Raw genomic sequence first — 26,938 nt, forward strand, 5'->3', positions numbered from 1 at the left:
CGGGTGGTCCATGCTAGTACCCAAACGACTAGCGCAGTTGATAAGCGCGTAAAGCTTGGGAAAGGGCACTCCACTACTCACTCACCTACACAATCGAGCTACTCAACTCACCCCACGTCAAATGGCTGCAGTGGAAGACGATGAGTGGGAGTACGAATACGACGATAATGAGACCGAAGACTTCTACATCCCAATTGACCTAGCCAATGTGCCTTCAGTCCAGGGCGCGCTTGGTCTTGGTGGCTCAACGCAAAGAGGTCATCCGACGCTCCTGGCCACCAAATTGAGGGCAATTACTTCCGAACGGCGGGATGCAGAAAGCAGTCTGGTCGTGCAGAATGTTGAAGACGTAGGTGAATCAGTCGGCAAGATCCAGATCATAGGTCTTCACACAGAGAACCCTCTCATGATGTACAACGATCAGCTGCTTAGCTGCGAGTGGAATAAAACTATCGGCACGGACCTCATATTCGCTAAGCCTGGAGCTATCGTCGAAAAGGAGGGTAAAGCGTTGCGCTCTTTGCCGTCAGTGGATCTTGTTGCGATGGGTTCTGCAAAGCTCGTCGCGAGGGTTGCGCGAATGCGGCCAAGAGATGACCTTTTTGATGAGGATCCGAAAATTGGTGATCAGAGCTCTGCAGAAGCTATGGACACTTCTGGTGCCGTCGAACCAGTCGTTGCCCCAGACACAGCCGACGGGTTTGCACCTGCACCAGGAACGGCTACAGAAGCTCAACCGAGCGCTGAACCTGAGGTGCAAACTACTAGACCAGCGTCTTCGAGCTTCCTGGGACAGCTCAACGCCTTGAAGGCTAGACGTGGAGAGGCATCCCGTTTGGCCTTGTCCGACGCACCTGGCGGACCACGCCTTGTGGCTGCAGAGGAAAGTGCCAGTAATGCAGACACCGCAAACGAGGACATTACCATGAGCGGAATCTGAGCCTTGCCTGCCCTACGGAACCGCACTCGAGTCATCTCCGGGCTACTCAAAACAATAATCCTCACTGTAACTCCTATACGAGTCAACCCTCGGTATCCTTTGTCGCAAATCGAACCCGTCATCTTGCTGATGCTGTCGTCTCCTCGAGGGCGGCGTCAAAAAGATCATCTCAGTATCAGCATAATCCCCTCACAGAACCTGCGTACAGGTCTACCGTCTCCGCCGTGCCTTCACATTCTCTTTCACAGTCAGACCAGTTTCGGCGGATACACAATCCTGACGCTGCCAACGACAACATACAGGTCCAAGACACGACGATGATTGAAGTAAGAAACTTTTTGCAACAACAGGAGCGCGATACCTACTGGCTTTCTCCACGAACAATGAACGAGGTGAGTGTTCATGGCACCGTGGGGTCACTCATGACTTCCTCATCAATCAGGGTCTGACTAGAGTGCAGGACTTGCCATCTCACGAGAGCGCTGCTGCACCGCTCGATCCTTCACTTATTTGCGCGATCAAAGACCTCCCTGAGACTGAAGCGTTTGCTATTATAGTGGAGTATGTCGCTATACAACTACTCGCTTCCTGTTATACTTTGCTGCCAGCATCGAGCGCCGAGATTCTCCCTCTGAGTCAGCAAAGGATGGGTAAGTGGCAGAATGTACTATGCTGCGAGCTGTGAGTTACCTAGGCTAATCTTTGGACAGGTAGCAGGGTGGTCACTGCGTGAGTAGTGGCAGCATGCCTTTTGATGTGCATCAAAACACTCACTCTACGATTCGTCCAGGCTGCGTCTACACACCCTTCATCGTCTTGCCCCGGCGGCGGGCCATCACGCAAGGATAAACTCTGAAAGCTCCCCATGACCGGGACTGTACAACGGGGTTTCTAGGGAAGACGAGCTCGCGGAGACTGTTTCACGACGGCGCCGACATGCCGTAGACGCACCCAGCGATGGATGCCGTCGTTTTCTGCAAGGCTCGATTTCCAATGAACAAGCGGATAGAGCCGGTCAATAGCATGACGGCACAGAAGACAGCTGTGCATCCCCCGCAAGCACTTCTCCATCGAACCTACCACCGTGGACTAGACTGATGACAAAGTGCAACCCTACATCATCTCACAGTGAGTGTGCCTTTTGAACAGCGCCGACTTGACAGTGATTGTTTTTCTTTTCCAGAGCGCAAAAGGCCGTCAATTATCTGTTCATGAGGGTCTCGCAATGACGAGACTAGACTCAAGAGCATCAGAAGAATCCTCTCAACCAGCCCCTCAACTCACGTCTCGACTCAATATTTCCAGAACATCAAGCCCTGGTAGCAGATTCAAGATACCTACAGCTGTGCGCTCTCGCCACGCACAATCTGACAACGACGGACCCCCCGGAAGCTTTGGTGACTGAAGAAATGAAGACAACTGCTTCTAACAGGAACAGCTGTGGTTCTACGACCAATATTCCTGGAGCGTTTCCTTTCCAGATTCCCGAAATACGGCGAATTTCTGCTTCGACTACTAGATAAGCATCTAATGGAACCGCGGCACGAGCACAACCGCGGTTAAGGAGCGAACTTTTTGCGGAATGGCCGTCAGCATTCAATGCAATGGAAAGAGGTCAGTCAGATACGAATTGCCAGCCTGCTACCGATGGCTTATCACCCTTCGATGTCTCTAGCCCTGCGCGCGCGAGTAGGAGACGAAGCAGCGACTTTAGTACAACACTGCCGACAACCGAAGAAGAGACATCGAAAGCTAGTAGCCTTTCGGGGCCATCGGGCTCGCAACGGATCAGGGAATCGGACGAGGATTCCTGTTCCTCGGACGATAGCAGATGTTGCGAACGCAAGAACAGGAGCAGGAGCGTAGTTGGTAGCGCTGCCGAGAAGGTCATCGCATTCTCTGCCGAATTCCCAAGGCGGTCAACAGAAGCAAGCCTAGAAGAGGGTCGCAGTGGTAATTTTTAATTTCCTGTTGTGTTAATCGACGCATGCATAACTCAGCGCGTGCAAGCGGTGCTTCTTTCGGTGCTTTTGGTCTCTGCTATCGTGGGTGGGCGACTGGCCAGAAGCGTTGCGCGTCCCCGTCACTCTGGACGCGTAGGCAAGTCTTAGCGAAGCGTTGAACCAGAGCGTCATCTGTCGGCTCCAAACATTAATTTCCCTGTCTCGATTGAACATGTTCGCAGCTGAACGCAGCGATTACCATCACCTGGAGCCTCGGACCACGCGTGATCCCGAAGCTTACCTACATCGTCGGCGTGATAGATTTTCAAGATCATATGCCGTCATTCATACATATTGCGGATGTTTAGTTGCACTTTATGCCCCTTGCAGCCAAGGGCGAAAACGCCGCCTAAGTGAAACGCGTCACTAGCCCATTATTGCGCCTTCCCGCCCATCTCGGAGCAGCAACCACCCCACTGAACTCGCACGTTGGATGACCCTGAAACCAAATCATCGCGCTGGTCCCGAACTTTTCCGTTTGCACCATGCTGCCCTTAACTCCAATGCTCCCCAAACGCCCTCCACGGTGAAGTCGACCTCATCCACGGTGGAGCTCCCGCGCCTTATCCACCGCGCAACAGCATCATGCTTGCTGGACCGCCCCGCCTCGTCTCGCTCGTTTCCGTCCTGGTCCTGTTTATCCTAGCGTGGAGCTTCCTGCGACTCGACAGCGCACCGCACTCCTCATTCCGATTCGGCAAGATACTGAGCTCGACATCTCCAAGCTCTTCGCTGCGCGGCGATCCGCTTGACTTCGGCATTCCATTGCGCTTCAAAGATGGGGAGCCGAAGCCGACGGGCACAAATTATACGTGGTCCATCGTGATCCCAAAGACGAAGAAAGAGGACCTTAAATGGCTGCGGGGAGAGATACCGGAGGCAAAGTTGGTGGTATACGAGGTCGACAATCCGAATGCTGAATATAAGATTCCCAAAAACAAAGGCAGAGAGGCTATGGTACGTGAGCAAACACGAGAATTCAACCCCGGCACTTGCGCCCACCAATTGGGGACAATGTGGCTGATCCGAAGCTCCGTCTAGGTCTATCTCACGTACATGATTGACCAATACGATGACCTGCCCGATACCACAGTTTTCATGCATGCGCATCATCATGCGTGGCACAACAATAACCTGCTCATGCAGGATGCGCTGGGTATGCTCAAGCGGCTGAACCACGACCGAGTTGCGCGAATGGGCTATATGAACGTGCGATGCCATCACGAGCCCGGGTGCCCCGACTGGATCCACATGGACCGACCAGGTGGTGATTTCGACTTCTTCCGCAAGCCGGAGGAGATACACTGGCGCAAGAGCATCTGGGAAGAGATCCACCCGGGCGCACCCATTCCCTCGTCACTCTCCGGCGTTTGCTGCGCGCAATTTGCTCTCAGCAGAGAAAGAATTCGCCAGGTGCCCATCGAGCGACTGCTACACTACCGCAAATGGCTGCTGCACACGGGCATGGACGACACCTACTCGGGCCGTGTCTTCGAATATATCTGGCACTACATCTTTACGGGCCACGAGGTCTACTGTCCCGCACAGAACACATGCTACTGCGACGGCTACGGCATCTGCTTTGGCGGGCGCCAGAAGTACGAGGAGTATGAAAACAAGCAGAAGGAACGCGACAAGTTGTTCACAGAGTTTGACGCCATCATCAAGAAATCAGACAAAGCGAAGGAGGAGGGCAAGAAAGAGCCTGCTCTTACGGAGGATGAGACGAAAGAGCTGGAGACGTTGACCAAGATGATACCGGAGATTGATCGGTGGTTGGAGGGGAAGAGGAAGGATGCGTTTGAGAGGGGCGAGGATGAGGCGAATCGCAAGGAGGAGAGGGAGTCGTATGATAGTAGCCGGATTTGGGACTACGGACCGCCTGCCGGTTTGGTGTCGTGAGATGGAGTACATCTGTAGTAATGACTGCACGAGGATGATTCTTCTGTATATATTACTGGTGGCGCGATAGAATACATATGGGCTTCCAGCCTTCCCTTCGACTTCGAAGCTCAGATCCTGGATACACTGTCTACAGACCTGAGGGTTGCAGAGCACGCGGTAACGCGAGACGGGCAGGTACCTTAGCACCCTACTTGCGCAACCAGCCCAGCGCCGCTTTCTCTATTCTTTACTGCACCACTTTCACTTTCACTTTAATTTTCACTCTTACTGTCACTCCAAGCTTCGCTGTGGATTCGCTCCAGCTCAACTTTCCAGCTTGTTGGCTTGCTGTCCTGTCCAAAGTGGCAGCCTCAGCAACGCCTGCCACTGCCCGAAATGGCCTGGCGGCTCTGCGATACCTTGTACCTGCAGCGGGAGCGGACAGCCACTATTCGCTATCGCGATGTCAACACGATCTTGCGCTGTTGCTCTCGTCGTCGCATGCGAACTGAAGTTCACTGCTCATAAACTCGCGTCTTCCCGTTCACTAGCGCAATGGTTGCGCTATGAGGATGCAGGTGTGCCCCAACCCGGTGCGATTGCTGCCCATTCTGTCAGCTTCACCTGTTTATCTGCGTTTGCAAGGAGGAGAAAAGCTGTTTGAGCGCGACGCCTGCTCCCCGCGCCGCGTCGTGCGTTTGCCTTCATCTCCCATGGCTGCCTGACGATTTGACTCACAGTCCGCTCAACAACTTCGGCTTTGCACTTCTGTCTTTGCTATTGCTCGTCTTCGCAACTCGCACCGCAGTGTCCGTAACGACGCGTCAGAAAGGACTTCATTTGAAAACTTTCAATGTCACACGTTTCCGCCGAGGGCGGCAAGAAGCTTCGATCACGGAGTCCTGCTGTGGTGATACCTAGATCCACCTCAAGTACAACATTGTTCACAGACGAAGGCCACTTCCCCCGGCATTACGACAAAGCATGGACGCACGCCGTACGTAGAGTATCGGAAGCGGAGGCAATTAAGTCGTTGAAGGTGAGCCCCGTTTCGAGTCGTTATAACAATTAAAGAAGCTGACCCACGTAGGCTGCCTTCAGTGCTTTGCAACATGACGCACACCTTAAGGATGGCAACAGGGGCGAGAAGGAGCCGCTTTATATCGATGCCACAGACTATGAAATATACACCAAGCCAGAGACCAACTTTATTGGAGAACTCCACTCGCTAGATTTCATGGACGTAGCTGGAAAGAAGCTCTTGTTCAGCGGCGTACTATCGATTGGAGCCACGCGACACTACGTTCAAGGCATCCCTATAAAGAGCTACTCGATCGAAGGTTACGGCGTGGACGACGACCCCAATGCAATAGTCTACATTGTTTCGCACGACGCCAGCAACGACCGCACGCACGACATCTGGTACAGGTTAGGCGTTCCAAGTCGACCGTACAAACGCTTTCAGGACGCTTTCCAATGGATAGCAACATTCGGTAAACACACCATGGACTTTCTAGAAGACAACGAGCGCGTTATTTTAGCGGACTTCCGGCAAAATTTTGACAGATGGCTTCAGCAGCGCTTTCCAGAGCATCCAGATGTCGGCAAATGGCGTAAGACCTATGGGTCGACCGACTTCCGAAAGATACTCCATGCATACATTCCGTACATGTGGTCGGAGGCTATGTGCCTGAGAGAGGATTCGCTGCTAAATCATCCGCTGTGGAAACAATGCGAAAGGTCCGACGATGACATGATCGAACCGAAATGCGAGAAGACAGTTGCGACTCCACAGGTCTATGAGTGTTTCAAGAACAGGTACTTCGCGGGACAAATCATGGGAATGATGCCATCCAGCGCCGTCCTCGAAGCTCGCGAAACCAGACTCAGAACGCTTGGGCTACCTTCGAAGAGGCATCCGATCTCTTCTGCCAGACCATCACATGCAAATCAACAACGCAACAGCTTTGAAATTGGCGATGTGGTTTGTATAGCCCCGGACGAGTTCGAGAACCAGATGTGGCGGAAGCAAGCCAAGGACGCGGCCACCGTCCACGAATGGATTGGGTATGTTCAGCGCGTCATATCTTTATCGAATGGACGTCAACGCCTGTACGTAATCTGGTTATATAGACCGGAGGACACGACGATCAGCACAACCGATTATCCCGTCACAAAGGAACTCTTCATGTCTGACAATTGCAACTGTCAAGAACATGCACTTCTGTCTTCAGAAATAACAAGAAGATCTTCTGTAGAGTGGTTCTCTAGAGCGTATAGCACGCGCAAAGAGTTCTTGGTTCGTCAGAAATATGAGATGGGGACGAGCTCATTTGTGACATTGAAGGACACGGATTTCCAATGCAGCTGTCAAGGATCTCGTTCAACATCAAGACCAATTACCCCGACATACAACCGCGGAGACACGGTCTATCTGCGCCAGAAGGATGTCTTAGAACCTGTTGTTATTGAAGCGATAGACATAACAATGAAGCAAATCACAATACGACGCCTCGAACGACTACGCAAATTCGTACTAGAGTCAATCTGCGACATTCCCCAGCGGAGAATAGCCGCTAACGAATTAATATGGACAGAAAAATTCGAATCCGTAGCACTTTCCAGCATTGAAGGTAGGTGCTACGTACGCTTCTTCACGCCAGAGGACATGGCAACTAGTCGCGTACCATTTCCTTACGACCAAGCAGGCACCGGCCATTGTTGGACACTCTCGATTGGGGTCGGCTCTGATGGACACACGCTTAAAGATCTGAGCACCGCACCATGGCAATTGCGCGAAGGGCCAGATTATGCCCCAATGGACCCGTCAAAAAAGCTTCCGGGACTGAGCCTCTTCAGCGGTCTGGGTAATTTGGACAAGGGACTGGAAGCCGGCGGCGCGGTGCACTTTCACACTTCTGTCGATATGAATGGTCGCGCTATACAAACCCTACGAGCCAACACCGAAGACCCCGACAAGCTGAACCTATGGTTTGGCTCTGTTGACGATTATCTGCACGCTTTACTTTCCGGCGACTCACCGCATATGAACCTTGTCGCAAAGATTGGAAATGTGGGAGTGATAGCTGGGGGAAGTCCCTGTCCAGGTTTCTCTAAGCTTCAACAGAACTGGTTGAGTGAGCAGTCGCTGAGAAACGCTGCACACGTAACCACTTTCGCTTCATTTGTGGATATATATCGACCTGAGTACGGGTTTCTTGAGAATGTTGTCAATATGGGGGTAACGCGCAAAGGTTTTGAGGAAGAGCTTGTCCTTTCACAGCTTATTGGATGCTTAGTGTCTATGGGGTACCAGGTGCAGCAATTTATCATGAGCTCATGGCACTATGGCAGCCCTCAACATCGGAATCGACTCATCCTATCTATCGCAGCACCTGGGCGAACACCGCTTGCGCCGCCACGCGCAACGCATGGCGACCCTGATGGTTTCAAGAGTAAGAGTGTAGGGAGACTTCTAAACGGAGAGAGATTTGGAGTCCAGGATTCTCAAGCCACACCATTCCCACAGCATGTCACGCCAGGGGAGAAACTGGCACATCTGCCAAACATTGGGTGCGGCGTTATGCATCCTTGTATAAGCTCCCCGGACCATGTATTGCGATGTCGGCCCAACATAAGAGAGAGGAGATGCATGGCCCACGTCCCGACCGATCCACCTGGTGTAGGTATTGAGTACGCTGCAAAGCGTGGACTCGTACCAAAATACCTGTATGAGACGAGAAGCGAGATAAGCAGCAAGTCCTACAGACGCATAAACAAGGACGGTTTGATCGGCACAATCGTCACAGCCCCCTCACCACATGACTCTCGCGCTGGACCTTTCGTACATTGGCAACAGAATCGATGCATCACACTCGAAGAAGCGCGGCTTGCGCAGGATATACCTGCTGAAGAAGTTATCATAGGCAATGTTAGTGATCAGTACAAGATGGTCGGTAACGCCGTCGACAGACGCGTGTCGAAGGCCTTGGGGCTTGAACTCCGGAGAGCAGTGGACTGCGACGCGCACAGAGCGGCTACAAAGAAGCGATCTGTATCCGTGGTCATCAATGTCAGGAGACAAATTCATGTCAAAGCAGCAAGACCATCTACAGAAGGCCAAACACATAAGATTGTGCCGTCTAGCATCAAAGAGGATGTTGATGCGCACGATAAATCCGACGACAGCCGCACGATCAGTGAAACGGAAACAATCGCTAGTTCTAGGTCCCCTACACAGATTGACTTCCTTCGGAGCACATTTAGCGGCAGTCGCAGCAAGTTGAACACTACCCGACATGTCGAGGACGAGGAGGAGGACGCAGCCGATGGTCTCGGTCCAAGAGGTCATAAAAGAAATGTCCACGTGCCGATACCGAACGGCGCAACGATACCACGGAAAGCAAGCCAAAGTACTGAACTCGAGACGCAACTTGAGCGAGAGTACGGTTTCGATCTTCGTGTGAAGCCTGGTTGGGTTGTAGGCGAGGATGATGTGATCCCCGAGTTCGATGATACTCCAGCAACGCTTGCAGTAAGCCGCAACGGCTTTCCAGAGCATCTGTTAAAGGCACTCTCTGCTTCAACACCCTCAGAATATGTATCATATCAATCAATCTATGATATTCCAGAGTCACCCAAATCTACAGCATCAGAGCTGCCAGTACGAAGGAAGCGATCACGAGATCAAAGCGAGGCAAACAGCAACGGCAGCATACCTAGCCGGTCCGAGTCGAGTTCAAAGAAACACAGGGAGGAATATGGCGAGCCGAGGGTCAACGATCGCGCGTCAATAGGATCCAGGAAAGCACGCAGCTCAACAAAGCTTGAAAAACAACATGATGCATCCCGCAAAACGCGCCACTCGGGCTTGGGGCTGGGATTTGTACCTCAAAGTTGGCACAAGAGGGTGGAGATGGACGTTGAGACGAAACCTGAGGTGATCGGAATGCCCAAGTCGAGATCTTACCCTTGATTAAGGCGTGGTATTCCCCTCAGGTGCAATGCTAGCGTCTGTGGTGGCTCTTCTAGCAAGACAACGCAGCGCGGAGGACTTGTGGGGAACCATGGGCCTTGTGCTTTGTATATTTGTAGCCATTTACTCGAAGGCTTGCGACATACTTTGTGAAGCTCTTCACTATTCATCCAGCGCGTTGCCGACGCTGTGATTGTTGGTAGGTGATTACCTCATTTAGTTTAGTGCCAAAATTAGCAAAATGTCCCACCATGAACACAAAAAGTCATTCAGCTTCGAAGCTTTCGCGACAACCGCAATTACCAAACATGGAGTTCACCAAAATCCAAGAGATCGAGCTCCCGGCTGCATTTGATGCGCACGTCCACCTCAGAGATGGGGAGATGTCGCAGCTCGTCACGCCCACGATTCGACAGGGTGGTGTGAATCAGGTGTATGTCATGGTATGATTTCTCGCTTCCCCGCATACTCCACCTTCGTCGCGATTGTATTGCTTTGTACGTCTCGGACTGTTCGACTCGCAATACTGACGCATCTTCGCAGCCGAATTTGGTGCCGCCTGTTACAACGGTACAACAATGTCTGGAGTACCGTGACCGGCTGAGGGCCATCGAGCCTAATGTCGACTACCTCATGTCGCTTTACCTGCACGAGTCCGTCACGCCTGAAGTCATCCGCGAAGCAAAGAAAGCTGGCATCACGGGCGTCAAATCTTACCCGGCCGGCGTAACAACGGTACGTCCCTCCACCTCTTATCTCGCCCATGTTCTAACCCCATGCAAAGAACTCCTCCTCCGGCGTCATCTCTTACGAGCCCTTCTACCCAGTCTTCGCCGAAATGGAAAAACAAAACATGGTCCTCAATCTCCATGGCGAAGTCCCCTCCACCCCGTCCCACGCGCACGCCTCAACCTCCAAGGACCAGGCCATCACCATCCTCAACGCGGAACCCGCCTTCCTCCCGACGCTAAAGTCTCTCCACGAGAAATTCCCCACCCTCCGCATTATCCTCGAACACTGCAGCACGGCCGCCGCCCTCGCCGCAGTGCGCGCCTGCGGCCCTGCTGTTGCGGGAACCATCACCGCGCACCACCTCTCCCTCGTCATCGACGACTGGGCCGGCGACCCCTTCTGCTTCTGCAAGCCCGTAGCCAAGACGCCTGAGGACCGCGATGCACTCCTGCAAGCTGTGGTGCGTAGCGAGGGGAGGTTTTTCCTTGGGACGGATTCTGCGCCGCATGATCAGGGGAAGAAGAGGGGTGAGGATAAGGTGGCTGCGGGGGTTTTTACGCAGACGAATGCTGTGGCGTATGTGCTTGATGCTTTGGAGAAGGGTGTGGAGAGGGGGGTCATCGAGGAGAAGGAGGTCAGTCAGGAGGGGCTGGAGGGTTTCTTGGGGAGGTGGGGGAGGAAGTTTTATCAGGTCAAGGACGAGAGGGGCGAGAAAGTTGTGTTGAGGAAGGGGCAGGCGAAGGTGGTTGAGGTGTTGGAAAAGGAGGGGGTTAGTGTGAAGATTGTGCCGTTCAGGAGGGGAGAGACTACGTGGAGTGTTGAGTGGAAGTAGACAACCGGTGTGTTTAGGGCTACAGCGCAAGCTAGAACATTAGCACGCCGACATAGTTGCAGGATTCATAATATACCTCCAGCAGTCAGCGCAGCCCTTACTCACCCTCCATCAAAAATCGCATACACCTCCACCCACAAAAATATCATACCCCTTACATTTATCCAAACTTCTTGCAAACTCAAATAGCCTTCCTCTTCTCCCCTTATCACTCCCTGGCCAGTCTTCCTCGTATACCTCTCCCACACTCTCCCCACCAACAACCACCTCTTTCCTCGGCCGACACTGTCCGTTCCGCAATCCACGAAAGAATTCCTTGCCTTCAATTCTGGCTTCTTGATGCCCACCAAGACCGACCTTGCTCCCGAGGCGTTCCTGACGGATCCACTGTAGCCGGATCGCTTGGGATACACTGACGTGCCGGAGCCTTTTGCGCCCGTGGCATGGTGTTTCTTTGCTTCTGCCGTGGCCATCGACTTTCTGCGGCATTTTGGCCGCACTCAATGTATATAGCTCCGAGGAAAACTTATGCTGAAAGAGCATATGAGAGGTGTCGCACACGCGACAGTCCCATGTTCGGAGGTTCTTGCCATTCAGCCTGGAAAGTCCTAAGCTGCAGATTGAAATGTATGCAAGCTTCTGGACGAGTTTCATGTCCCCAGTTTGGTTCGATCCTCTCATGGCCTCTGCTGGTTGCGGCGCCGAGGTATCAGACATGGACCAATTTGCATGCGTATTGGGAGATGTCATAGACGAGATCTTCTCATTGCTAATCAGGACTCTCGCCCACTTGCTCCAGGGTCAGTTTGGAAGGAGAACAAGATGTCTTCTGTCAGATATGGGATCAGATAAGACATGTAGCTGCTCTACAAGATGCCATGGCTGAAAGTCGATATGTGCGGGAACACGGACTTCCTAGCACCGATGCTGACCGTGTGTGGCGACCCGATGGAACTGGATATGTCCTCCAACAGCGTTTCCTTCTTCCTTGCGACCTCCTAAGCACCTCTTCTTCGGAAATTAAGCGTAGTACGGAATCAGCTAGCTCACAACCTTCAATGGCGAATCTGGCGACTATTCTCCCCAGGAAACGGTGGATGTACGTCGTTAACGGACACTCTAGGATTTCTTCGAATAACCGAATCATAGCGTGAGCTTAATGAGCCAGCATCTATCCACCGGGAGTGTCCCTGCTGTCATGAAGAGATATGAGCTTCAAGTGCTACGCTTAGGAACCCCTTAAGCTCTCAACAACGACACAGTAGGAGCCGATCGGGATTCAGAGTCTACTGACTACTCTCCGTTCATTCCTTACACTGATGTGTGACAACTCTGAGAATTGGTCGTTACTGCATCACTAGAGTTTTCATCGTCAAAAAGCGGATGGCGACCATTGATCATTGACACTAAGCGGCCAGAACTAGCTGTTTCTGCCATCTCAGTTGCATAACAGGGGGCATACAGTTTTAGATCCAAAGTACGGCATGGGTGCCGTCTAAATTCGCCCGACACAAAGGTTGCTTTTCCCTCTTGGTTGTTGATCTCCTCTTTGACTTTGATCTATCGTGGTATTTGAGAAGGGTAGTTTAGCTGGTTCATATCTTGCAGTTGAAGAACAAGACTTGCTGTGCTTGCGTCTTCATAATTGTATGGTATCATCATTGATTAGGCTGAAGACCGTGTAATCACTATCACATTGCGAATGCGATCTCAGTCAGGAGTGTTTGATGTCCCTCACGCGTGATCTTCTTCGGCCCAAATATACGGCCGATGTCGCCGCTCACACCGGCGGTCCCCTCTCTACATCCTGCAAAGCACGACCATGTATGATCTTAAGTGTCCTCCTAACCACCGCGATCCGGCAGATTGCGTTCTTTTACCTCTTCCTTTAGCAGCGACCATACACCCCAGAATCACTACCTCATGATTCCATCTAGATCTCTCTCCCTACCTTTCCAACTCACATCCCGAAATCGTGCAAATCAGTTTTTCTTTTTTTCAGCTAAAACTCACCCCAGAAAGAGCGACGTTCTTCGCCTATGTCATACCCCTCCATCCTGCCGGCTACCCGACCCGCGCGCCCCACACCCCCATCCGACACGCACGCGCGCGCCAACAACCAGGCTGGCATCATGCGCCTAAGCCCCATACACCGCAGATCGCACCCCAATCGCACTGACAAGCCGTCCATGACAGGGAATAGCAGCTAGCACTGCTGGCATATCCCGCGATGATGTAGTACTAGAAATCACAACACCATCCTGCGCGACTCGCAAAGGTGAACGTCCTCGCATATACTTACCGCGCATATACTTCGAGATTGATATCGAGGAAGTCAAAAGGGAGGCAAGATGTATCACACCGACACGCAGGTTTTCCAGCGGCTACACTCGTACCCGCAGTCTCCGCAGGTACAGACGACGAGGGAAGAGCCAAAATCGACCATGGCGCCGGATATCGGGGGTGCGATGGAGAGGGAGAAGAGGGCGGTTGAGGGGATTAGTGCTGGGAAGGCAAGCGATAGAGGTATGTGGTTTTTGTGATGAGGAAGAATCGTTGGGCTGATGCGTTGGTATAGAAGATAAACATACCGCTGAGAAGGTCGCGAAGAGGGTGCCGTGAGCGTTCAACATGCACTCTGGTTCTAGGAGAAAGAAGTCGTACATCACACGCGTTAATCTGGAGTTTTGGAAGATCATCAACGTCGTTTCCATTCCGTACGTTTCTGCCAATAAAAATGATATCAAAGTTTTATAATGCATTTCACAACAACCATGAAGGGTATGCGCGTTGCACATGCACCAGAGTCGCCGCTTCAAAAGAAAAGGGGGTATAGCTCGTGGGAAGAAATCATAAATCGCGCCTGTCCCTGGTAATGCAAATGCCAAAGCGCGCCCTCCATGCCATGTACATGCCGTATGTTCCATCATGGGTATCGTCGTAAAATGCCTCCGGTATGTATCATGCATGGCGACAAGCGCCTGTGTGCTGTATGGAAAAAATAATATGGTGTAATATGTTGTGTACGGTTAAGCGTCTCACTCGCGCTTCTGGGTCTTAGCTCTCTTCGAGGTTTCTTGGAGCGCAGTAGCGATGGACTCGCGCGTGCGGTTACGCTTCAGCTTGGCGCGCGCTTGCGAGGAGAGGCTGCCGCTGGTGGTGCTCTGCCGCTTCTGTCTGCTTGTGCGGCCGGTTGGCTCGCCTTGCTCGGTAAGGGCCTCGAGGGCGTTCGCCGGGGTGTTGAAGCCGCTGCCACCGCCCGCCGTGGCGGCGGAGCTTCCTGCAGGGATCTCTTCCACGAGACGATCGGCGAGTGCCGCATCGTATTCGCGCTCAGAAGCGATAACAGTGTGTGGGTCCATTCGGCGGGCAGTCGCAAGAAGGTCGATCGAACCATCATCAGAGTCGTCTTCATCGTCCCCTTCAGAAGACGAGTCCCCAGACGCGTCCGAAAAGTCTCTCTGTACGGATGAAACATTGAGGAGATGGAGCGCGGTGGCCGGAACATTCTCTGAGGAGCTCGTACTCGAAAGGCTGGATGACACATTGGACTCAAGGTCTGAGTCCACGTCCCCAGATGAAGTCGAGTCGAAAGGGAGGAAAGAAGCCGGGGGGAGTGCCGAATTTGGCAAGGTTCTACGAGATGCAGAAATTATCTCTTCCTTGATGACACTCTGTTGTTGCTTCGGCGAAGTTGGATTGTCTTCCTGAGTTGGACTCTCGTTCAGAACGTCCAGGATCTTCTTCGGGTATAGCGACGACCTGTGGCGAGCAGCTACCACACTGGTTGGGGCAGCCTGCTGTTGCGAGCGACGCACGCGGATAGAGAAATTGTCCTCTGGGTGCACTCCACCCAAGCCGGATGCTTCGAAATCCATTACGTCGGGACTTTCCGTGCCATTGTCATCATTCAGTGCGTCCGGCGAGAAACTGAATTCTTCGCTACTTGATGCAGTTTGGCTGCCATCCTTAGAATCGATGTCCATCATGGTGGTCTCTAGCGGGCCGCGGCGTTCCATGACACTGGAAGACTGTATGAGCCGTCCTGGGTGAGAGGTGGGGACTCCAATAGGATGACTCGTGATGTTCTGATAAGAATCTGAGGTGTGACTCGCAATGCCACGACTATCTCCGGTAAGATCGGTACAGAACTTTGCTTTGCTGTAGAAGATGATGGGTCCATCATTTCGACGTCTCTTGGATGCAGAGCTTTGCTTAGCCGAGCTGCCGAGACCGGAAGAGTCGCCGGCTTGCTGGACCTGATATGGGGAGTTGCTTGAAGAATTCATGTCGAGCCCATACGAGTCTTCTTCATCATCGGAGTCATCCTTGTGGAAGAATAAAGGTGTATAGGAAAATTGGTTTCGTTCCTTCTCCTTTTGCTTGCGAGCGAGTCGTTGCGCGACACGCTCGGGATTCATTGAGAGGTCCGAACTGCCACTTCCACCCGTTTTGGCGAACCTGTGAGGTGATTTACTGTTGCCATACCCGTCGGGTGGAGAATTGCCTTGGTACTCTGAACTGGACCCAGTACTGCTTAAAGTGACATCTGTACCGCCTCTCCATCGGATTTTGCGACCGTCGTGGGAGAGCTCGAACAAAGAGCTGTATTCGGAGACAGCATCTTTGACGAAATCAGGAGTAACGTTCAGTGTGTGGAGCTGCGCCATGTTGATCAAAAGATTGAGATATATCCACCCGTGATCATCTTCTGGCGAACCCTCAGACATCATGTTCGGTGGAGTAAAGCCAAGGTGTCGAATGTAGTCCATGTTGTCGGAGGGAACCTGTGCACGGTAGATATCGAGGTCGAGCGGCCTGGTGGGCCGCTGGTCAGGGGATCCGGAGCCGGCGAAATCTTGTTCGTTAATTTGGAGGTTCAGGCGTGATTTCTGCAGAGCTTCTTGATGTCCAGAGATGTCTTCGTCATCCGCCCGTACAGGCATAATGCGAGCTTCACGGTGACCCTCTGTTTTGGAACGCTGTCCTGCTGCTTCATTGGCACGGCGATCGGCCGTGGCAGCTGATTGGGCGACTTCCTCTTGCTGCATCGGTTGTGGATGGTTGCCAGGTGCCGATCGCTTCCCCGCAAAAATCTGCTCCAAGCGACGCACCACCAATTTCTTCTTTGACTTGTCGCTCATGGGCGCGTGGTGGCTCTTTGGCAGCAATCCACGGGGAATATCATGCAAGTACGATTGTATTGTCTGTTGCTGCTGGTTGTAGTTCATTTTCGTCAAGCGGCGTTGGTCCCAGTCTGTATTGGATGCGGTGTTTGAGGGTTGATTTGATCGAGCCGAATTCGAATTGTGTCCGGACATGGACGCGTAGCCAGACTCGGTGAAACGGGACGCGCGCGAAGAAGCGGTCTTCTGGTTCTCGAACATCGCTGGGTGCGTAGAGACAGCGGGGTAGTCCTGCTCCGACTTGCTGTCCATGTCGGCGGCAAACTTACGCAGAGTTTCCTCGAGCTCTCGCTTCTTGTGATCAGGAAGGCCATGGAAGCGCACCTCGAAGAGCTTCTCGTCCTGTAAGTGTGAATCATGCAGCTTTTCGTACTTCCTCAGCTTCTGCTTCAGTCTCTTATTTGCAACAGTCAGGTCATCGATAACACTCCGAAAGTCTTCAACACTTTCATTGTTCATGTTCCCTATCCCGGGACGATACGGCATAGCGGCAGTCGTGTGCTGGTACAAGTGGTCGAACGCTTGACCATCGGGAGGGGTTTCGGACGGGGACGAGTTGCGCAAGAAGAACGGCGGATCATCTGGATCGAGCGTTTAGACCAGTCTCTAAATAGCCACAGGCGATACTTACTGTCGAGGTTGTTGTTACTCTGCACCGCATTGTTGGTGTTCTCGAACCACTTTCCGGCGTCGCTGCTCTCTCCAGAGCTGTTCTTGTTGGACTTGACCTGGGGAGAGACGCTCGACGGCGGGTTCGCCTTATCGCTTGCGCCCACATTGGGAGAGCTCACGGCCGTGGCCTGGGGGTTGTAGAAAGTAGGCGCTTTAGGAGGGACGCCGCTCGCAGGCGGGCTATGGCGAAGGGAGACAGACTGGTGTGCGGGAGGCCGGCGTGGGTGGGGCGTCGCTTGCGGAATCGTGCCCGGGGGATCGTCCATGTTGTCTCTTGGTATTAAAGGATTTCGCTGACTATGAGCAGGACATGCTCCGGTTCCTTCTGCGAGGGAAGGCCCCGATTGCTAGATGGTACTTCAAGGCGAGCGGAATCGGGCCAAAGAGGCGGGTCGGCGTCAAGAGCAGGTGGGCACGGCTCGGATAGGCACGCTTGTATCAAACGAGCTTGCTGCGGGTTCTATGCTGTATGAAACAGGGTAGCAAAGGAACAGGAGCAGCGATGTGGAGGAAAGCGACTTTGGGCACTCGAATGGCTGGGGCCGCGGACGCCGGTTGCATGGGATCGATGATAAAGTCGGAAGATCAGACGCGGCGCCCCAACGGCGGGCGTGAGGGCAGCAAGAGGCTCCCATGATGTGAATGGGACCTTGGTTGTGGGCTGTCAACGATTTCCCTACGATTTCAAGATGCCAAGACTGGTGCTCCAGATCGGACCTGTGAGCTCGCTTCTGATCCGCGAAAGCAGGTGGCGTTCCTGGCCTGACTGCAGCAGGGCTAACCGGCCTAGACCATCGACCGAGATGCATCGACGATGGCTCGTTGGGTCTGCAACACCTCACGCCGCCCCTTCTGTGCACAGAGTCCCCCGATGTCAGGCGCAATCGGTGATCGTGCATCTTCGTTGCCTCAGGGTCCGCTCGCGCATCGTCGTCGACGGACAGCCAGAACAAGAGAGCGCCGAACATTCCACCACATTCAGCATCAGCACTGCAAACCATGCGCGAGCTCCGGGTCCTCAGTCCAGACTCGCGCTCTGGTGTTCTACGCGACAGCAACAACGGGTCGACCCGCCGCACAGGCTGGGAGAAGACTTGGCCCTGTGGCGGACTTCGATGCCATCCAATCACCGTGCTGATTTCTTAGTTTACGAGTCGGCGAAACCAGCCTCCGAGGCCCCACGAGATGACCTCATGCGTCCACGACTGCCGGACACGCTCGCGGGCGCTGGACCCTGAGGCGTCAATATTGGTTCTATTGGTCTGCGCGGCTGTTGGAATGCTGACTTTGCTGCAGCGATCGCGGCTTGTGGTGTGCATCTTGGTCTTGTTCCGCGTGCCAAAGACCCTGGATAATTCCTACGGCTGAGTCCTGCGGACCAATAGCAGGCGGAGCGCATAGGATCACGATTGCTTGCAGCAGCGGACAGGCGTATGCTCCAACATACTACGTCATTCGACTCCATCGACTTCGATTTTGTGTGTGTGGCCTTGATCTTCGCTTCCCCGAGCTTCGTATCCTTTCCATGGCGTGACGCCGTTGCTGCTGCGCTCTGAGATCAGCAAGGATAAATCGGAATAGAACATGCAACTCGAAGGAGAATCAGTGCCGAGTAGATGTCTGTGTTGGACCATTTGGATAGTTGCTATGTATTGGTGTGTCTCTAGATTGCTCACCATAGGACACATCGTGTCTGTGACGGCTAGGCACTAGACATGGCACTGCCACGTGTACCTTCTAAGAAAAATGGCCTGATTAAATACAGGGTGAAACCTAAGACCATCGGCGATGTAAGAGCAACCGTGGCGCCATATTGATTGAAGCGCTAGAGGGCGACAAGGTGGTAATCAATGCCGAAGCCTCTCGTTCATCCATGTGGAACATGATATAGTACAGAAAACGGACATTGCGGGATCCTTCCACGTTCATGTAGAAAATGATGCGAAGCATGTACAAGCTAGCGTTGTACAGGGCTACGCGGTTTGTCAAGGTCGCGGTAGTCATCGTCTCATCGCCGATGCATCAATCAATGACTGGAAATGCGATGTCGCCCAACTTGGAACAGTCCAAGGGTCTGGACCCCTCAGACGCGCATTCCCTTGCTCCTGAGCACGTTGACGGCGGAGTGTGCCGTGTAGTCGGCCCATTCAGACAGGGCTCCAATGAATCCTCCCATTTTCATGACATCCCCCAGCCTCGAGTCCAAGAACTGTTCGGTCTCGATGAAGTCCTTGGATTTATCCTGGGTCATGAATACTTCAGTTGCTGAGTATATTGCGGATAGGCTAGCACGTTTGGTATACCAGCTGCTATCGACACTCTCGTCGCCAGAAAGATACCAGATTTCGTCGGCTAGGCGAGCTAGCTCGGCGAGAGAGGTTGGCGCGTACGAAGGTTGTCCCATTACTGCAAGAGCCTGCGGCTGTCAGCTGCATGTCTTTCGTGTACCTCAAAGCCATCCGAGCATCAAACGTGCCTCTTGCCAGCGATGTATTATAGGCTCGTTTGCCCGCAAGCGCGCCAGTGTCAATGTGCGCACTTTAGCCCCAGTGCCCAGTTTCTTGCCTTGATCGGCCGTAGATGGGAACTGAACAGTGTTCTTCAGCGCCAGTCTTTGTGTGACCAAATGGTAGTTGATGAGATCGAACACGCCACGCGGGAGCAGGTTTGTAGATACATCCATGTAGCCGGCGTCGCGCGCTCCCAAATGGAGAGCATCCGCTGTGAATCCATAGCTCGGTACATGCGAAAGGGCGGAAGAGAGAATGGCGGACTCGGCGGGCGGGAATGGCGCAGGTTGCGTATACTCGTGTGAATGGTACAAGCACCGCTGTCTCCAAGCAGCAGCCGGACGAAGTGAAGCTGCTCGGAATGTGCCGAGAAGCGCACTAGGGGATCGCGCCGAAGTCATTGCGATGGGTGTGGTGGAGAGATGAAGGCGAAGTTAGATCCTGATCGATGGGGAGAGCTCCATCAAGCGTCCTGCATCGCCGCCAAGAGATCGAGCCAGATTCGAACGCTTGTCGATCAGGAACGCAGAACGGTGCGACACTGACGCATGCAAGCATGCAGGGATTGCCACCATAATGCACTGGTTTGTTTGCCAGTTCCATCATGGCGATTCCCAAGACTGCGGTTGCTGTGGAGCAAGCTGCAGACGTTCGAAAACTGACGCGTGGGGCTTGAAAAGCACGTGATCGCGCTTCGACGCGTCTCAGACGCGTCGTGCCACTTCCACCCGCATCGCCGCCTGGAGCCAGCTGTGGCCAGCTTTCGAATTCGAAGTTGACAGCAGAACGAATAGACACAATGGCGAAACCCAAAGCCGCCATGAGCGAGTATGAGCGCAAGCGTCAGGAGAACATTGCAAAGACGCAAGCGCTATTGCGCAACCTAGAAATGGAGGCAGCGCAAGCTGGCCTCGGCCCAACTGCAGGAAAGTCCGCCTCTACATCAAGGGTCAGCAAACCGAAGAAGCCTGCGCCCAAAAAGATCAAGCAAGAAGAGGTGGTTCCACGGCGCACATCATCCCGTCTGAAGGGCATCGAGGCAGATAGCGAAACGGCAAAGCGCAAGGCGGAAGAGGAACACGAGGCCCGAAGAGAAGCAGATAAGGCGAAGAGGCAGCGAATCAGCGATGCGTTCAACTTTGGTGACATACTGGTCGCGGGGAAAGGTGGAGATGCGATAGCGAGTTTACTCAATGTCGTTGGGCCTGCGAATCCCTACGAGCGGACGTTCGATGAGGACGATGTCAAGGAGACGACCGACAAGGAGCTGAGAGCATTGCGGGAGAAGATGAGCGGGCTGGAGCTGTGGCCAGAGTATGAACCAAATGAACTGAAGATCACTCCAGAACGCATCGTAAGACCCTCCATTCCGGTACCTACACAAATGTTAACATTGCCAGTACGCCCTCGGTATGCACCCAACGACCGACAAACCCCTCATCTTCGCCGGCGACAAACTGGGCAACCTAGGCATAATCGACGGCTCCCAAAAAGCTACCACCAACAATCCCGAGGATGCAGACGACGAAGACGCCGATTACGAAGGCCCCTCCATCACCACCCTCAAGCCTCACACTCGCACAATCCACACCTTCCAATTCAGCCCGCACGACGCAAACGCCCTCTACTCTGCCTCCTACGACTCTACGGTCCGCAAGCTCGACCTCGCAAAGGGCGTTGCAGTTGAAGTATACGCACCCAAAGACACCTCCGAAGATGCGCCCCTATCCGGTGTCGAGATATCCAAGAACGACCCGAACACGCTGTACTTCTCGACCCTGGATGGCCGCTTCGGGATCTACGACATGCGCGCGCCGTCCGAGAGAGCCGCGGGGCTGCAAATCTTCCAGCTGTCCGAGAAGAAGATCGGAGGATTCACGCTGCATCCTCTCCACCCGCACCTCGTCGCCACCGCGTCCCTCGACCGCACGCTCAAACTCTGGGACCTCCGCAAGATATCCGGGAAGGGCGACTCGCGATTACCAGCGCTGGTTGGACAGCACGAATCGCGCCTCTCCGTCTCCCACGCTGCGTGGAATGCCGCGGGGCAGGTCGCAACAGCGTCCTACGACGACACCATCAAGATTCACGACTTCTCGTCCTCTTCGACCTGGAGCCCCGGCCACACCCTATCTGATCCTGAAATGAAGCCCACAGCCGTGATTCCGCACAACAACCAGACGGGTCGCTGGGTCACCATTCTGCGGGCGCAGTGGCAGCAGTTCCCTTCTGATGGCGTCCAGCGCTTCTGCATCGGGAACATGAATCGCTTTGTCGATATATATACAGCGAAGGGGCAGCAGCTTGCGCAGCTGGGGGGCGAGGGGATTACGGCCGTGCCGGCGGTGGCGAAGTTCCACCCGAGTATGGACTGGGTTGCTGCGGGGACGGCGAGTGGGAAGCTGTGCTTGTGGATGTAGGTGTAACAGGAGGGTTATCGTGCTTGGGGAATGTTTTTGGGGCTCTGCATGGAGCATGTGTGACAGCAACGTTGGAATGCACCATCGCGTGGCAATAGGCCTGGATATGACAATACTCTTGCTGGTCGCTTATATCAGTTTTCGAGGTGTGTTCGCCGTATTGCCTGTCGATCTGTCCCTTATTTATCAAGGTGCAGAGCATTGATTGTAAACGTCTTCTCGGTATTTTAATTACTCTCAAATGGCAAGGAATGGTACAGATCAGTAGATGTTGTATTTTGACATTATCATTATATATTCTCACGGCCGTAATTCACTCTACCGTCCTCCTTCTCTTCTCTTCCCCTTCTCCCACTCCACCTAATACTGCCATGCCGCGGCGTCCGAAGCGGTATCTACACAGCATTAGTCACTTTCTCTCTGTCTTGTCTAACCGCAAACAATATCACTTACAAGTAACGGCACCAAAGCCGAGGCATCCCTCAGGTGCGGTGAAATTCTCAATCTGCCCATACACCTGCCACGGCTGGGTCTCGTTCCTAGGGCATGCCACGAGCCCGCCCTCAAAGGAGAGACTCCCCAGGTTGCTTCCGTCGTTGCGCTCCGTTTTGTTCCAGCCCGTGCGCACGCTCCCTTCGGGAACGAATGCGGAATGCGCCTGGGTGTAGCTCAGAGTGCCGTCGGGGGCGACGTAGACTGTTTCCGATTAGTTGCCGTTTCCAAATTGTTCATAGAAGATGGATATAGAACTTACCTTGCTGGCCGCCAGGAACAACGACGCCTAGGCTGAGCGAAACATCGCCGCCTGCGAAGGTGGTAGAGTTCCCTGGGTAATGTGCGCAGGTCTCGTCGCCGATGGCTTCAGAGGGGCAGTATCCTGAGGCGGTGCCACCGAGGAAGAACTTCCCGCCGTTTGCTTGTAGGGGCAAGAGATGGATGGGAGAGGCGCTGCGGGAGGAGATGACGCCAAAGTATGTAGTCTGGGCCGCTGCGTAGGCGAGAAGTGTGGAGAAAGCTGCGACGGACTTCATCTTGCTCAGTCTTTTGTACGTATTTTGAATCTTGAAGCGGGTGTGGAAGAGGTTGTAAGTATAGTCGGGAGGCTGTTTGGCAAGAGGGCTTGGTGTGATGTTGGGAAGAAATCAAGACGAGAGGATCTTTATATGCAAGCCAGGCGTCCCATGTGGTAGATGAGGGGCAAACATCATAGCCCTGCCACTCCTCATATTGCCTTACCCACCGAGGCTAACGCCTCGACCTTACGAATGCAGCGCAGCCGCAAAACCCGTACCCATGGGTCGTTGCCCCCCTAACGTTCCACAACGGCACGGTCGGCATGCCCATCACCAGCCTCATCCGAGGTCCACGTTGCATCGTCATCGCGCAAGATGCCACGATCAGCGAACTGATAGTCGCGTGCACAGGGTCCGACCATCTTTACGAAACGATAGCTCAGTTGTTTGGGGTTCGCTTAGATCCCTGCAGACATATTCTACTCATTTTAGGAAATTTCGATAGTCGATATACTGTGGGCGAAGGACAGGATCAGCGGCTGCTCTTCGCAAGGAATGGCGATCTTGCGAAGGTCATCATCTGTGTAGCATGTACGGGTTGCTGACGGAAGGCCTTGTGCTGAGCCTCAACGCAACGTCTTGTGCGAGAGAGAGCCGCAAGAACAGCGACCATGAACGTATGGGGCTTGCTGACGGGCGCGAGTGATATTGAGTGCAAAGTACGACCCTTGTATAGAGGCTGCATACAATAGCGTAACGTTCTTCTTGTGGGCGGAAAGCCACACCTTAGCTCAACCTTACAATTCGCGTAGAGCTGGAAATAGTGCGAACGTGACCAGCACCATGCGTATATAGCTCGCGCTATAAGACACTCTTCAGGATAGTCCAACCTTTGGCGGCGAAGGTTGTAAGGTGCTGTTGTATTGACCGCTGTGATTGCGCGACCATACGGAACAAGTCGTCTGCTTACGCTCGGAGTTCGCAATATACGAAGTATCATTATGAACGCTGAATCATCGTAGGACAAGGGGCCGAACTCGGTCTATGACATAAGTGAGGCTCTGTGCAGCCCGCCATGCGGTCACTAATGAGACAGTCCATGTTATCCATTGGGATGGACTAGCAAAGACTAATCTGTCCGCCTGGCACAAATGATACTCGCCATACAAATCCAGCTGGACGTTACTTGAGGAAGCCTACCGCGAAGGCATGCAAACACTTTCGTGAAATGAACTGCAATGTCGGTGTAGGGTGTAGGGCTTTCTCGGCGGGTTGCATTAATGATCATGGATTGTCTAAATGGCCTTTCAAGGGGGGAAATGGTGGACCTCGCTCAGGCCTGTCATTGCAGGACGCATGCGCGAGTGTCGGAAAATGAGTGCGCTTTCGTGAGCTTGGGATAATATGTTAGGTGATAATCAAAAATGGTGTCGTGAGTATCGTGGAGGTTGCCGAACAGTATGGCGAAGAACACAGTAGCTGGGACAAAAAGTGGGGATGTAGGCGCATGCCCCATTCTGTATGAACCCACACCATTGTACGATTGTAAGCTTGCAATGTAACAAGTCCGCGTAGATGTCCACAGTAGGGTCTTAGGAGGATTCCCGTTCTTATCGTCGGCCCCTGTGGAAGGTGCAGACCAACGGGGCAAGAGCGCACGGCGAGGAAAGGCGGCTTCCCTCAAGGCAAGAGCAAAAACCCACCCACCATGAACTAAGCATTCTTGTTGGAGACATGGCAGTACTTCCAACAGTGAATAAAAGGATTATTGAATTGCTGTGTACAATCCCCTAACATAACGCCATGATGCATAAAGCCGACAGTGTCTACGCTTTTCGTCTAAGGGTGTTTCACCCAGGGAAGGCTGAACGTGCCAACCCAGTCCTCGACCTCCTTGCGCAGCGAGACAATATCAGTAATATCCTCGCCCTCACCCACGTACTCCTTGAAAGCGGCAACGCTGCCGGGCGCTTTCCTGCCGTCCTTTTCGGCCTTGGCCTTAGCCTCCTTGTCGAGCTTCTGTGTGATGCCGACGGCGCGGTGCACAACATCGGCAACGCGCTTGAAGTCCTCGCCCTGGAAACCCCGCGTGGTCATCGCGGGCGTACCCATGCGCAGACCGCCAGGCTTCATGGCGGACTTGTCACCTGGAACAGTGTTTTTGTTGCTAGCGACGCCAACAAGCTCGAGGATGCGCTCAACGCGAGCACCGTCCACGCCCTTATCCTTCAAGTCAATGAGGACGAGATGATTGTCAGTGCCACCACTGACGATCTTGTAACCAAGACCTCCTTCTTCCTTGGAGTTACCTAGTCGCTCTGCAAAAGCCTTTGCGTTGTCTAGTACTGTCTGCTGGTAGTCTTTGAACTCCTTGGTCTGCGCTTGGGCCAAAGCAACGGCCAACGCTGTGATGGTGTGGTTGTGAGGACCACCCTGATGTCCCGGGAACACCGACATGTTAATCGGGCCTTCCAAGTCATACTTCTCCTCGACGCCCTTCTTGTCCACCCGCCTGACACCCTTGCGGTAGAAGATCATGGCGCCACGGGGACCGCGCAAGGACTTGTGGGTGGTTGTGGTAACAATGTCGGAATGAGGGAAAGGCGAAGGAATAACGCCAGCGGCGACGAGACCCGAAATGTGTGCCATGTCGGACAGGACATAGGCGTTGACGCTATCTGCAATCTTCCGGACCCGCTCGTACTCGATCAAACGGCTATAGGCGGATGTTCCCGCAACAATGACCTTCGGGCGGTAGAGGTTCGCTAGGAAGTCCATCTGTTCATAGTCAATGAAGCCAGTCTTCTCATTTAGCCGGTACGGCAGCGTCTCGTAGTATTTGGATACTGCTGAGATCTTCTTTGTGGGTGTTTGGTAACCGTGCGACAGGTGGCCGCCGTGGGGCAAGTCGAGACTGAGGATGCGATCATGGGTGTTGAGGATGGCGGAATAAGCGTAGAGGTTTGCTGGGGAACCAGAAAGGGCTTGAAGATACGTTAGCTGCGCAACCGCAACTGCAGCATGGGTTGACTCACGCTGCACGTTGACGCCCCATTCTGCTTCATTCAGGCCGAAGGCCTGGAGCGCTCTTTGCTGACAGAGTCGCTCTGCCTCATCGATCCACTCGTTGCCTCCGTAGTATCGCGCACCGGGGTAGCCCTCGGAGTATTTGTCTGTTATGTGCGTCAGAGGTCGGTTGTGGCGTGATGTCGCGGGATGTGCTCACTCTGCATCACACTGCCGAGCGCATCGAGAACTGCCTGCGAGGTGAAGTTCTCGGAGGGAATGAGGTTGATGAAGTGCTTCTGGCGGTTCTTCTCCTGTGATTCCCGGCTGGTAAGTCTGGTGCAAGCGCAAGCTGCGGCGGGCGGCGTACATTCTCAATGATCTTGTAGACGGTCGGGTCGATGTCTTCGAGGCTCTGAGACAAGAGCTGGACGTATATCAGTATATTGGAATCACGCGCAGTCGTCATACAACTGACCTTGTGCTGGGCCTCCGCCGACGAAGCATATCCCCGCCACTGGCGCGGTAGCAGTCTGGGATGGTTTGTAGCAATTGCGAACGTCGAGCGGGGGCAAAGCTGCCTCAGAGGCGCCCGGCAAACGGTCCTCAGCGTCGCCATTGTGAGGAAGTATGTGGTGGAAGAAGCACGATGCTGTTTCCCGAGAAATGATCAACGCCGTAAGCCAGAGAATCCCGTCAGTATCCCGCGGCGACAGTGAATCGATTCCTATTCGATGCAGCCGATGCCGAGCTGTTGGCGCCCCC

General features: G+C 53.6%; 13 protein-coding genes across 13 annotated transcripts; 7 read left to right on the plus strand and 6 right to left on the minus strand.

The window, feature by feature from the left end:
• Positions 1 to 121: 121 nt before the first annotated feature.
• Positions 122 to 940, plus strand: CC84DRAFT_1095036 (uncharacterized protein; the record flags this gene model as incomplete). The annotated part of the gene is made up of 2 exons (XM_018174594.1): positions 122 to 676; positions 755 to 940. The coding sequence occupies 2 exons, from the start codon at positions 122 to 124 to the stop codon at positions 938 to 940; spliced, it is 741 nt and encodes a 246-aa protein (XP_018033917.1).
• A 159-nt stretch (positions 941 to 1,099) lies between these two features.
• Positions 1,100 to 1,987, plus strand: CC84DRAFT_859390 (uncharacterized protein). Its single transcript, XM_018187644.1, has 4 exons — positions 1,100 to 1,332; positions 1,401 to 1,590; positions 1,651 to 1,669; positions 1,731 to 1,987. The coding sequence occupies exons 1-4, from the start codon at positions 1,258 to 1,260 to the stop codon at positions 1,807 to 1,809; spliced, it is 363 nt and encodes a 120-aa protein (XP_018033918.1). The 5' UTR covers positions 1,100 to 1,257; the 3' UTR covers positions 1,810 to 1,987.
• Positions 1,988 to 3,341: 1,354 nt separating this feature from the next.
• On the plus strand, positions 3,342 to 4,945 carry CC84DRAFT_1165784 (uncharacterized protein). The gene is made up of 2 exons (XM_018178795.1): positions 3,342 to 3,900; positions 3,985 to 4,945. The coding sequence occupies exons 1-2, from the start codon at positions 3,529 to 3,531 to the stop codon at positions 4,843 to 4,845; spliced, it is 1,233 nt and encodes a 410-aa protein (XP_018033919.1). The 5' UTR covers positions 3,342 to 3,528; the 3' UTR covers positions 4,846 to 4,945.
• On the plus strand, positions 4,807 to 5,510 carry CC84DRAFT_859433 (uncharacterized protein). The gene has a single exon (XM_018187645.1). It carries the CDS (start codon positions 4,923 to 4,925, stop codon positions 5,337 to 5,339), a length of 417 nt encoding a protein of 138 aa, XP_018033920.1. The 5' UTR covers positions 4,807 to 4,922; the 3' UTR covers positions 5,340 to 5,510.
• Positions 5,511 to 5,866: 356 nt separating this feature from the next.
• CC84DRAFT_1248739 (S-adenosyl-L-methionine-dependent methyltransferase) lies at positions 5,867 to 8,860 on the plus strand (the record flags this gene model as incomplete). Its single annotated transcript, XM_018184267.1, has 1 exon — positions 5,867 to 8,860. A coding segment is annotated over exon 1 (2,796 nt), but the record flags the coding sequence as incomplete, so codon positions are not given.
• Positions 8,861 to 10,081: 1,221 nt separating this feature from the next.
• Positions 10,082 to 11,504, plus strand: CC84DRAFT_1149066 (Dihydroorotase). The gene is made up of 3 exons (XM_018176655.1): positions 10,082 to 10,245; positions 10,346 to 10,537; positions 10,587 to 11,504. The coding sequence occupies exons 1-3, from the start codon at positions 10,111 to 10,113 to the stop codon at positions 11,364 to 11,366; spliced, it is 1,107 nt and encodes a 368-aa protein (XP_018033922.1). The 5' UTR covers positions 10,082 to 10,110; the 3' UTR covers positions 11,367 to 11,504.
• A 2,017-nt stretch (positions 11,505 to 13,521) lies between these two features.
• On the minus strand, positions 13,522 to 14,070 carry CC84DRAFT_1165786 (uncharacterized protein). Its single transcript, XM_018178796.1, has 2 exons — positions 13,945 to 14,070; positions 13,522 to 13,892 (listed from the first exon to the last, which is right to left on the minus strand). The coding sequence occupies exons 1-2, from the start codon at positions 14,030 to 14,032 to the stop codon at positions 13,723 to 13,725; spliced, it is 258 nt and encodes an 85-aa protein (XP_018033923.1). The 5' UTR covers positions 14,033 to 14,070; the 3' UTR covers positions 13,522 to 13,722.
• An 86-nt stretch (positions 14,071 to 14,156) lies between these two features.
• Positions 14,157 to 17,701, minus strand: CC84DRAFT_859465 (uncharacterized protein). The gene is made up of 2 exons (XM_018187647.1): positions 17,184 to 17,701; positions 14,157 to 17,133 (listed from the first exon to the last, which is right to left on the minus strand). Exons 1-2 carry the CDS (start codon positions 17,488 to 17,490, stop codon positions 14,405 to 14,407), a joined length of 3,036 nt encoding a protein of 1,011 aa, XP_018033924.1. The 5' UTR covers positions 17,491 to 17,701; the 3' UTR covers positions 14,157 to 14,404.
• On the minus strand, positions 17,141 to 18,317 carry CC84DRAFT_859677 (uncharacterized protein). Its single transcript, XM_018187648.1, has one exon. It carries the CDS (start codon positions 18,223 to 18,225, stop codon positions 17,623 to 17,625), a length of 603 nt encoding a protein of 200 aa, XP_018033925.1. The 5' UTR covers positions 18,226 to 18,317; the 3' UTR covers positions 17,141 to 17,622.
• Positions 18,318 to 18,950: 633 nt separating this feature from the next.
• CC84DRAFT_859463 (ubiquinone biosynthesis protein COQ9) lies at positions 18,951 to 20,356 on the minus strand. Its single transcript, XM_018187646.1, has 2 exons — positions 19,701 to 20,356; positions 18,951 to 19,640 (listed from the first exon to the last, which is right to left on the minus strand). The coding sequence occupies exons 1-2, from the start codon at positions 20,133 to 20,135 to the stop codon at positions 19,308 to 19,310; spliced, it is 768 nt and encodes a 255-aa protein (XP_018033926.1). The 5' UTR covers positions 20,136 to 20,356; the 3' UTR covers positions 18,951 to 19,307.
• Positions 20,357 to 20,983: 627 nt separating this feature from the next.
• CC84DRAFT_1165788 (WD40 repeat-like protein) lies at positions 20,984 to 22,380 on the plus strand. The gene is made up of 2 exons (XM_018178797.1): positions 20,984 to 21,088; positions 21,135 to 22,380. Exons 1-2 carry the CDS (start codon positions 21,023 to 21,025, stop codon positions 22,152 to 22,154), a joined length of 1,086 nt encoding a protein of 361 aa, XP_018033927.1. The 5' UTR covers positions 20,984 to 21,022; the 3' UTR covers positions 22,155 to 22,380.
• Positions 22,381 to 22,514: 134 nt separating this feature from the next.
• Positions 22,515 to 23,185, minus strand: CC84DRAFT_1177556 (uncharacterized protein; the record flags this gene model as incomplete). Its single annotated transcript, XM_018180291.1, has 3 exons — positions 22,515 to 22,549; positions 22,608 to 22,850; positions 22,909 to 23,185. 3 exons carry the CDS (start codon positions 23,183 to 23,185, stop codon positions 22,515 to 22,517), a joined length of 555 nt encoding a protein of 184 aa, XP_018033928.1.
• A 1,417-nt stretch (positions 23,186 to 24,602) lies between these two features.
• Positions 24,603 to 26,931, minus strand: CC84DRAFT_1149078 (serine hydroxymethyltransferase-like protein). Its single transcript, XM_018176656.1, has 5 exons — positions 26,652 to 26,931; positions 26,544 to 26,600; positions 26,394 to 26,487; positions 26,203 to 26,340; positions 24,603 to 26,151 (listed from the first exon to the last, which is right to left on the minus strand). Exons 1-5 carry the CDS (start codon positions 26,790 to 26,792, stop codon positions 25,007 to 25,009), a joined length of 1,575 nt encoding a protein of 524 aa, XP_018033929.1. The 5' UTR covers positions 26,793 to 26,931; the 3' UTR covers positions 24,603 to 25,006.
• Positions 26,932 to 26,938: the final 7 nt, after the last annotated feature.

This window comes from Paraphaeosphaeria sporulosa, assembly GCF_001642045.1.
Source record: "Paraphaeosphaeria sporulosa strain AP3s5-JAC2a unplaced genomic scaffold CC84scaffold_7, whole genome shotgun sequence".
Classification (NCBI taxonomy): Eukaryota; Fungi; Ascomycota; class Dothideomycetes; order Pleosporales; family Didymosphaeriaceae; genus Paraphaeosphaeria; species Paraphaeosphaeria sporulosa.

What these genes read in the sequence shown, in the direction of transcription:
- CC84DRAFT_1149066 (XM_018176655.1), top strand. Translation starts at nt 10,111, where the DNA reads ATGGAGTTCACCAAAATCCAAGAGATCGAGCTCCCGGCTGCATTTGAT. An exon ending in TGAATCAGGTGTATGTCATG is followed by an intron (nt 10,246 to 10,345) that starts GTATGATTTCTC and finishes GCATCTTCGCAG; the next exon opens with CCGAATTTGGTGCCGCCTGT. An exon ending in ACCCGGCCGGCGTAACAACG is followed by an intron (nt 10,538 to 10,586) that starts GTACGTCCCTCC and finishes CCCCATGCAAAG; the next exon opens with AACTCCTCCTCCGGCGTCAT.
- CC84DRAFT_1149078 (XM_018176656.1), bottom strand. Translation starts at nt 26,792, where the DNA reads ATGGCGACGCTGAGGACCGTTTGCCGGGCGCCTCTGAGGCAGCTTTGC. An exon ending in CGGCGGAGGCCCAGCACAAG is followed by an intron (nt 26,601 to 26,651) that starts GTCAGTTGTATG and finishes ATATACGTCCAG; the next exon opens with CTCTTGTCTCAGAGCCTCGA. An exon ending in TCTACAAGATCATTGAGAAT is followed by an intron (nt 26,488 to 26,543) that starts GTACGCCGCCCG and finishes CGGGAATCACAG; the next exon opens with GAGAAGAACCGCCAGAAGCA.
- CC84DRAFT_1165786 (XM_018178796.1), bottom strand. Translation starts at nt 14,032, where the DNA reads ATGTACGACTTCTTTCTCCTAGAACCAGAGTGCATGTTGAACGCTCAC. An exon ending in CTCAGCGGTATGTTTATCTT is followed by an intron (nt 13,893 to 13,944) that starts CTATACCAACGC and finishes AAAACCACATAC; the next exon opens with CTCTATCGCTTGCCTTCCCA.
- CC84DRAFT_1165784 (XM_018178795.1), top strand. Translation starts at nt 3,529, where the DNA reads ATGCTTGCTGGACCGCCCCGCCTCGTCTCGCTCGTTTCCGTCCTGGTC. An exon ending in ACAAAGGCAGAGAGGCTATG is followed by an intron (nt 3,901 to 3,984) that starts GTACGTGAGCAA and finishes AGCTCCGTCTAG; the next exon opens with GTCTATCTCACGTACATGAT.
- CC84DRAFT_859677 (XM_018187648.1), bottom strand. Translation starts at nt 18,225, where the DNA reads ATGGTTTGCAGTGCTGATGCTGAATGTGGTGGAATGTTCGGCGCTCTC.
- CC84DRAFT_1165788 (XM_018178797.1), top strand. Translation starts at nt 21,023, where the DNA reads ATGAGCGGGCTGGAGCTGTGGCCAGAGTATGAACCAAATGAACTGAAG. An exon ending in AGATCACTCCAGAACGCATC is followed by an intron (nt 21,089 to 21,134) that starts GTAAGACCCTCC and finishes TAACATTGCCAG; the next exon opens with TACGCCCTCGGTATGCACCC.
- CC84DRAFT_859463 (XM_018187646.1), bottom strand. Translation starts at nt 20,135, where the DNA reads ATGACTTCGGCGCGATCCCCTAGTGCGCTTCTCGGCACATTCCGAGCA. An exon ending in TAATACATCGCTGGCAAGAG is followed by an intron (nt 19,641 to 19,700) that starts GCACGTTTGATG and finishes TGACAGCCGCAG; the next exon opens with GCTCTTGCAGTAATGGGACA.
- CC84DRAFT_859465 (XM_018187647.1), bottom strand. Translation starts at nt 17,490, where the DNA reads ATGGACGATCCCCCGGGCACGATTCCGCAAGCGACGCCCCACCCACGC. An exon ending in GAGTAACAACAACCTCGACA is followed by an intron (nt 17,134 to 17,183) that starts GTAAGTATCGCC and finishes CGCTCGATCCAG; the next exon opens with ATGATCCGCCGTTCTTCTTG.
- CC84DRAFT_859433 (XM_018187645.1), top strand. Translation starts at nt 4,923, where the DNA reads ATGGGCTTCCAGCCTTCCCTTCGACTTCGAAGCTCAGATCCTGGATAC.
- CC84DRAFT_859390 (XM_018187644.1), top strand. Translation starts at nt 1,258, where the DNA reads ATGATTGAAGTAAGAAACTTTTTGCAACAACAGGAGCGCGATACCTAC. An exon ending in CTCCACGAACAATGAACGAG is followed by an intron (nt 1,333 to 1,400) that starts GTGAGTGTTCAT and finishes ACTAGAGTGCAG; the next exon opens with GACTTGCCATCTCACGAGAG.